General features: G+C 45.2%; 1 protein-coding gene across 1 annotated transcript; it reads right to left on the bottom strand.

Moving 5' to 3' along the window:
- Positions 1-3,069: 3,069 nt before the first annotated feature.
- HSBP1 (heat shock factor binding protein 1) lies at positions 3,070-7,606 on the bottom strand. Its single transcript, XM_003791297.3, has 4 exons — positions 7,389-7,606; positions 6,732-6,798; positions 6,020-6,140; positions 3,070-4,636 (listed from the first exon to the last, which is right to left on the bottom strand). Exons 1-3 carry the CDS (start codon positions 7,431-7,433, stop codon positions 6,022-6,024), a joined length of 231 nt encoding a protein of 76 aa, XP_003791345.1. The 5' UTR covers positions 7,434-7,606; the 3' UTR covers positions 3,070-4,636; positions 6,020-6,021.
- Positions 7,607-8,890: the final 1,284 nt, after the last annotated feature.

The raw sequence follows: 8,890 nt of genomic DNA on the forward strand, positions 1-8,890 counted from the left end.
AAGACAGCGTCTTACTTGTTACCCTTGGTAGTGTGCCAGTGGTGTCACAGCTCACAGCAACCAACTCATGGGCTTAAATGATTCTCTTGCCTCAGTCTCCCAAGTAGCTGGGATTACAGTCGTCCACCACAACACCTGGCTATTTTTTTGTTGTAGTTGTCAGTGTTATTTTGCTGGCCTGGGCTGGATTCAAAACTGCCAGCTCTGGTGTATGTGGTTGCGCCCTGACTGCTGAGCTACAGGCGCAGAGCTGCAAAATCAGCCTTTTGACTTTTTTCTTTGCAGTTTTTGGCTGGGGCTGGGTTTGAATCTGCCACCTCCAGCATATGGGGCCAGCACCCTACTACTTTGAGCCACACCGCCACTCAAAATCTGCCTTTTGAAACTAAATTTGATGATCCACCACAATAGTGGGGTTGATGACTCCCAGGTAGTCTTGGCAGAAAAGCAGAACTCTTAGTTGTAGGAAGCAGCAGAAAGGGCACAGCTGTGGAGGACGCTTCCTGCTGCAGGGCTGCGGGCAGATGCCAGGGGTACAATTTACCAGGTGTGTGCAGTCAGGAGACTGGTGCCTAGCCTTGGGTTCCTTCTCTTTAAAATGGACTCAGCTGCATTTTGGCTCCCACCTTAATCCCAGCACTTTGGGAGGTCTGTTGAGGCCAGTAGTTTGAGCCTAGCTTGGGCAACAGAGCGAGACCTTGTCTCTATAAAAAATAAGAAAATTATCTGAACATGGTGGTTGGCACATGTAGTCCCAACTACTCCAGAGCCTGAGGCAGGAGGATCTCTTGAGCTCAGAGCTGCAATCTGGGCAACACAGTGAGATCCTGTCTCTATAAAATAAAACACGACTGATCATATAAAAGTCCGATTAAGTGTTGTTGTCAGGATTAAGCCAAATAGTGCAAACAGAATGCTTAGCACGGCACAGTGGTTAATAACAAACACTTGGTCAATGTGGGGAGAAAACCCCAACTCTGTAACATATAGGTTTATTCTGAGCACAGTACATGTGACAGATGGGCCAGAGCACACTTTACACTTTGGTTTTATAAGTATATTCATGGAGATGGGAACTACAGGGAAGATTAAGTCAGTACGTTGAAGGCACATATTGGTTTAGTCTGAAAAAGGCATCTGGGTGGTTACAGTTATAGGTGGGTTGAAAGATTCTTAGATTTGTAATTGGTTAAAAAAATATGAAGCTTTATAAAACCTTGGAATGTTTTACCTTCAGAATGTCTGTTAGATCACCTTTAGGCTTGGTATTATCAATCAGACACTGGAATATTTACGGAAATTCAAGGACTATGTTAAATAAACTGATGGTCTGCAGGTGTGGTGGAAGCTTTGTTTTGCAAGGTCCTAGGCCTGCTAATGACTTAGCATCTTGTTACAAAGAAGAACCCCAAAAAGGAAGGGGCAGGACAGACATGTCTCATCTCCCTTCTCCCCATGGCCAGGAACTCAGCTTCAAGGTTCTTTTGAGGCCCCCTTGGCCAAGAGAGAGCCCAGTCAGCCAGATGGGGGCTGAAGGTTTGATTTTAGTTCACAGGTTTCAATAGATGCCAGAGAATAAGTAATTGTTAAGTGTTGCCAGTTAATTTTCAGGGTTGGAAATGACAACACACAGTGCAAATTCCTCCATTTTTAACCTACTGAAACATATAATCTCCAGAAAAATAAAAGAACATAATATGTATTTACAAAGGCTTCAGCTTACAAGCGGGCGGTTAAAAAAGTTAATTTGTTTGGACGACTCTATGTTCCCATAGCAACAGATTCCAAGGACTCACAAAGGCAAATTAATTACCTGAACTGCCGTATCCAGGAGGTCCAACGATGGCAGTACTTTACTAGTGCAGCCAGCTAAGGCTCTTGCAAGGCAGATTAACAAGGAGGGAAAAGACATACATTTCTTTAACGAGTACATATGGGACCCTCAGAAAGATTATCCAGCTCCCCAAGGGGTAGATGCTTGCCTTTCTGGTAAAATGGCTTATGGGAGGAACTTTGCTCAGGGACAGGAAAGGATAGCTAGGGAGGATGAATGGTTGGGGAAGAGAGATTAAGTGGTAAAAGTTTTTTGGAATTTGAATGTGTCTGAAAGTTGAGTTTCAAGGCAGCTGTACGGGTTGCAGGCAACTTCCTGGGTCCTTTTGGTTCTTGGAATGCTCTTAGTCCAAAGATGACCAGACACCCCCAAGTAAGGCAAGCATGAAAAAAGTTTACTGAGAAAGGGAAAGATAGGCTTACAGAGCAAGATATATTCACCATAGGCAGTGGATGGGCCCAGTGTCACAAGAAAGAAGGGGCAGTGTGGGGACAGCTGCCAGGAAGTTTCCTTGAGCAGAGGCTGCAGGTCATGCTAGGATGGGGAAAACAGCTGTTTGTATAGCCCAGGTTGTGCCAGAAAGGCAGAGACTGGCTCAGAGGTGGTGGCCGTGGGGTGTCTGGTCATCTGTGTGCTCAGGGTACTGTCATCCATACAGATGCAGTTTGAAACCACCTTTTCTCAAAATGTGAAGGCCTCACCAGGGCTATAAAGTCTATTTTATACAAGGTTTAAGGCTTTGCTTGTGAACCTGAAGAGGGGGTTGGCTGGGTACCTGACACTACACATTTACAATGGAACCTGAAGCTGTGGGGTTTAAGTGGTCTCTCAAGGTTTCTATTACCCCACTAGTTTAAGTGTCAATTAGGCATTAAGTATAAAGATCCTTGGTCAAATAGCCTGGAAACGTGCAGGTGACGTTCAATCTGACTTCCCTGCTCTGGACTTTCAGTCTTACACCATACCCACCTGTGAACTGAGTCTAAACAGCCATAAACCTTTCCTTCCTGGAGCTTCTCCAGGAACAAACGTCTTTATTGCGTGTCTGTCCCAAGGCTTGGTGCTTCTCAGCTGCCCCTTGCAGCACAGAACCTCCCGCTCCCCCAGCTCCCCCTTTCCTATTTGCCTTTGGCTACTCGTATTTAAGCCTCCAGAGGCTTCAGTTGATACCCTAATGGGTTGTGTGCATTTTAATGTGAAAACCTGGAAAGTCAAAAAATCTTTGACACAAAAGCTTCAGTAGCAGGATTTCAGGCACCTTTATTCACAGCAGGTATTTTTGATTGGGGGGGGGGCTGCCTCTGAAATGTTATATCAGGAAGCCAACTCCTGCTCATGCCCTGACTCTCCTACCACGACAACCAGCAACATCATTTCCATTTGCCATTTCTGAGGCTCTCAATACATCCCGCCCTCAGGTTTCAGGTGGTCTGGTCACAGTCAGCTTCAGGGGGACATTTAGGAGCTAAACCCTGCAGCATAAGGACTGGACCCATCAAAGGAGGTTTGGGTAGTAATAGCAGTGAATTCATTTTATTATAAAAACACCTCAGTCTTTTTTGTTTCTCATATAACTTATAAATAGAGCAAATTATTTCCTAATATTATCATATATTCGCAATATAATCAAGACTGGCCATATGGGAAACTTAGAAAAAAATCTACTATTTTCATCAAGAGTTTCCCTCTATCAAGGACCATACCATTTCTCAACTTTACAATTTTTCTAGTTTTTGTTGTATCAAATCACTCTGTGGTGACAATCACATGGATCCTCTTCTAGGTCGTCAATATTGACCTCTAGGCTTGGCATACTGGACACCGCGTTTTTGAGTGGCAAGAGTCATTATCCCTGCCTTCGATGATCAATAAGGAAATTGTGACTCTGCAAGAATTTCAGTAAGAAACAGTTTGTCAAAGAGTACTTCTTAAAAACCTGAGCCTCTTCATCAGCCGTTCATCATATTTTAGCCAAGCACTGGTACAGACTTAACATGTCTCTTTAGCTTTTTTCCTCTTTTTCACTCAAAGAAAAGATGGAGTAATAGTTTTAAAATCCTGCCAGATTTTTTATAACCATTATAGATGAATAATGCAGGGTTCCACTGAAGTATCAGAATCTCATGCAAAACTCTAACAAATGAACACCTCATGACATCAGGCTATTCTGTTATATTCTGTATTTTAACTAAGTTCTAACACAGGAAAGTGGCGGTCATTACTTTTCATTGACTTTAGCATCTGACCTCAGGAAATTAATTCTGAGTTTTGGCACAAAGCAGTGACAGATATTTTTTAAATGTTTTTAGCTATTTGAAAAGTATTGCCAACACACTGTCTTGTGTTAGCTGTGGTCACTTTGTGCTGAGAATCAAAGAACCCTAAATTCTACAAATATCTCACTTTACCAGGGCTAACTATGACTGAAGGATTTACTGTTTAATAAAAAAATTACACAGCAACTTTTACCAAAGAGCAATTACTACAAAAGGAGTGGCAGGAAAAAAAATGACTTCACAAAAATACACTAAAAAATTTGACAATTTTTTTTTTTGCAGGAACTGCCAAAGTTTTAGTGTTTAATAATTAATAGCACAACTGACCAAGGTCCAAGATATGAAGATACCATGTTCAAGCAACTAGGGGGTACATCACTCTAAAAACTAACCATATAAGATGTGATAAGAACACACATTTTATAATATAAAACCTGTCTACACATAGTAGTTAGTTGCAAAAAGCCATTCAATCTTCTCTTGGCTTGGAAAAAAGGTGTTCCAGATTTCAGTGTAAATTAGTAACCTGTTGAAGAAGGAAAAATCATAAAATGTCTTTTCATTATATGAGGACAAATAAAAATGACACAACTATCAATTAAAAATCCTTTTAGAATCCTCCATTGAATTAAACTCATTTTTGTTACTCAGTATTCTAGCAAAAACACAATAGATTTAATTATAAACACAGTATTCATTATAAAAACTTCTGAATCCGTTTCCTACTCATTCTTTCTTTGTATTATCTCTGTTACTGGACAGTCTTTAATCAGCCCAATTCTTGCAAAGATGCTCTCCTCCCACTGACAGAATTTTTGATTGCCACATAGTATCAGAGACCCAGGGAAGCTTCTAAGGCTGGCAAGACATTTTTCAAATCATCTCTTACGTATAAAGATCACATAACCCATAACAAACTCATGATATGATTTACTTATGGTGAATCAATCTAGCCTATTGTTAAGACACAGATTTAAGAGTCTTTAACTTCCCAGACCTCTATTTCACAGTTATGTAAAATTTGGTTCAGAACATGCCCAGAAAATAAGAAATTAGGTCATCTTTTACTACGCATTCTGTTTGGAGCTCTAGTAACCAAATGATCCTCAATAAACCTTATTTGTAGAGTATTACAATGCTACAGATGAGATGCAAGAAAAGTGAGTTTAAAAATTATCTTGGGGTTGTAACGAGGTAACCACAAAGCATGCACTATAGGAAAAGGCTGACAAGGAAGAAACTCACTGTGTTGAGTGATAACTGTGCATCTATCTTGCTATATAAGTTATTTAATTATTTCCTGATACCTGAAACTATTCAGTGGACATTTAAATCAACTTCAGATTAAAAGCTTAATATAGCCACAATCTAGTTTATCTATGTTATAAATTCCCAAGCAAGTCCCTAGAATTTAAGGCATTTAAGAAGGTGGTAATGTGGGTGGTTTGATTATCTAGTATTTCTAAAACAAACAAACAAAAAACCCCTCAAAACCCAATGAAAAATCCTCTAGGTTTTTCAGGCCAATGACACACATTTGCCATTGGCTGGAATGATATAAACTGCCAAGGGTCTTAACAGTGACAGAGGTTTAAATAAAAATTGGTAAAATAAATTCTATGTGAAAAATTAGATTGTGCATGAATGATTTCAAAATACAGAGTCTTCCAAACAAAAGGGATGCTTGCGGGGATCATGGCTGGGAACTGACCTAGACAAAGGGAGAATGCATCAAAATTGTACTAACAAGTTATCTCATTGTATTTTTATTGTTGTTAAGCAGACCCAGGCTGGGTTCAAACCCACCACCCCTGGTGCACGGGGCCAGAGCTCTACCACTGAACTATAGGTGCCCTTTTCTGTTGTTGTTATGTATTTTTTTAATACATTATTATTGTTCTTCCCTCACCTTCAACTCTTTTGTGTGGCAGGTATCTTGCTTTCACCTTCCAGTTCTTCCACTCCAGCCTGTGTCATGAGGTCTGCGATGTTTTTCTCCAGATCATCAATGCGACTACTCATATCATCAAGTGGTGAAGTTAAAGACCGCTAACACCAACATCTCATTTCTTACCCTTTTCCTTCGGGGCTCTATATATATGATGGCCTTAAACACAACTGTCTTGAGGAAATGGGTCTTCCAATTTCCTGTGGATATTGTTATACCCTGTGAGACTAAAGGAGTCTGGGGCAAGGCTGCCCGAATAAATTCCAGCCCTGACCGGGACCAGATGGAAACCTGCTAAGGTCTTTCAGTTTTCTAAACTCAGTTTCTTCTTCCGCTGTATAAAGATGGTAACACTAGAACATATTCATAAGGTCATGATCTTATGAATATGTTTTTAGTGTTACCCTTTTTTATAAAACCTCAAACATGAGACACACAGGAAGTGCTCTGTTCCCAGCCTAAAGTGAACCATACTAGCCATTACCATTGGTGGACTGTATGTTCACCGAACCAGGGATCTGACTTATCCCTGGCCGCTAAGACAGTCCTCAGGAACACCCCACATTTAAGCTCAGTAAGCGACTGGCCTGCAAACCATCCGTTTATCCCCATCACTACCTGGCAAAGAGGATCCCAGGGCCCATTAAAGGCCAACTTCAAATAAAAAGGATATTTCTTCCAATGATCTGGTCAGACATGGTCTGAAATTTATCTTGCATCTGCTGCAGGAGGGTCTGCACCTAAGAAAAACCAAAACAAAATCCACAGTGATCTTGAGACACCTTCCTGGGATTGAGACGGGAGCCCCGACGCCGGCCAGGGGAAGCCTAGGGTCCCGGGTTCCAGCCCCACTTCACTCTACGCAGCTGCGCGGTGTTCAGCAAGGAATTTCCTTTCCGGGTTTCAGTTTTCCCACCTAGCAAATCAGAAGGATGGACTCGAGAGGCCCCTTCCAGACTGGGTCGCTGCTATTTAATGCTCGGGGTCTGCGAGTTGTGCTGGGGGCTCAGGAGCACCTGGGTCTGAGTGGGGAGCTCAAGGGTGGGGTGGCGGGAGGGCTGACAGTGCGGGACGGGAAGCTGGCGGGGCTCGGGGTCCGCCGGGGGCTTCACCGGCAGGTGAGAGGGGCGAGCGAAGGGGGTCGGCTTGGGGGAGTCGGCGGGCACCAGGGCCGACACAGAGCGGCCGGAAGCTCCGCGGGACCGAGCCTCCCGACACGGGCCCTCTGGAGACGCCGTGCGCCGCGCCTTGGGCGCGCCTGGGTCGGGCAGGGCCCGGCCGGCGCCTCCCAGGGATGCCACTGCCTCGGGCATGTGCCGCCGTCTCTTACCACAGAGGCCAGATTCTGCACGGTCTTGGGGTCAGTTTCAGCCATCTCCCCGGTTCCCAGCTTGGCGGCGACGTCTCGGACCGTCACCTACACTTCCGTTTGTCCGCGCAGACGCCCTCAGCCGCCGCTTCTCGCGACGAGACGGGTCCCTCGCGGGACCGCAAGGCATTGTGGGGGCTGTAGTCACGTCACGGACCGGAAGGGCCTCGAGGTCTCGCTCTTCCGTTCGCGGACGCGATCCGGCCCCGCCCCTTCCGCATCGCCCCTCCCCTCCGGGTTCGCGCATGCGGGGGAGAAAGGAGGCACAAACAGCAAATGGGGAAAGGAGTGGGTAGATGGCCTGGGCCAGGGCTGTAGTGAGTTGGAAGACGGCTCTGGTTTTCTATGGCCGATCGGGACGAACTTATTAGGTTTCTGCACTCCAACCAGACCCAGTATACCCTTGTGACCATCTTCAGGTCAAGAACCACGACCAGCCTCCCCGAAGCCCCTGGCTCCCTCCCCGCCACCCCCAGACCCACGAGGGGGTGGGACCAGTGTCCTGACTTGTGAGGCTGCAGGTTCCTGTGGCCTGTCAGTTCCATGCAAGGGGACTCAGACAGAGTCATTTCCGTGGGGTGACGCTCCCTGGGGTTGAGGGGGAAGGTCTCCAGCTTGGTGGAGGAGGAGGGGTTATGGGGGTTCAAGGAAGTGGCTGCTCCTGAGTTGGGACTTCAAGTCCAGCTCCCCAAGCGGTCCTGGGCTTGGGTCTCACGGCAAGGGGATAGGAGAGTCCTTGGCTGAAGGCATCTGAGCAGAGTACCGACTGTACTGCGCTGTGTGGGGGGTGGGTGCAGTTGTAGTGTGGCTGGAGGGGAACCCACCAGATGTGCACCAAAACTGGAATGACAGTGGCCTAGGAGGCATGAGGCTCAGCTCCCTTCTCTCAGGCCTCACCCCTTCATCCCGCCTGGTCTGCACAGAGAGCTTTCTAATTGTGCCAAGGCTGCAAAAGTTTTTATAACTGTCTGCAGTTAGGTGGTATTTGGTCAGTATTTCGCCAGACACTTTGCAATAAACACATCTCAGTGTTTTCTCTTAACCTTCAGAGGATCCCTGGGATATGATTATCACCAGCCTACAATTTTTGAGAAAACAGACACAGAGGGGCTAAGGAGCAGGATCAGGGTTATCAAATTAAGGAAGAAAGAGATGCAGGACTTCCTGACTCCACATGATTTCCCTTTCGTACCGTTCGGAATTCCCCGAATTTTCTGAGCTTAAGCAGGCTTTGTCAACAGCAGCACTCTTGGCATTTGAGTGAGGTGCTAATAATTCTTTCTTGTTGGGCAAGTTAAGGAGGGGGATGCCCTGTTACTATGGCATGTTGAGGAGTATCTCTGAGCTCTAACCGCTAGAAGCCAGATGTATCCCCCTTCCCATCTCTACCCAACAATGACAACCAAAAATATCTTGCAGACATGCCAAATGTCTCCTGGGGGTCAGGATGCAAAATCACCCCC

Source organism: Otolemur garnettii, unplaced genomic scaffold (assembly GCF_000181295.1).
Source record: "Otolemur garnettii isolate 467f Iridium unplaced genomic scaffold, OtoGar3 scaffold00047, whole genome shotgun sequence".
NCBI lineage: Eukaryota > Metazoa > Chordata > Mammalia > Primates > Galagidae > Otolemur > Otolemur garnettii.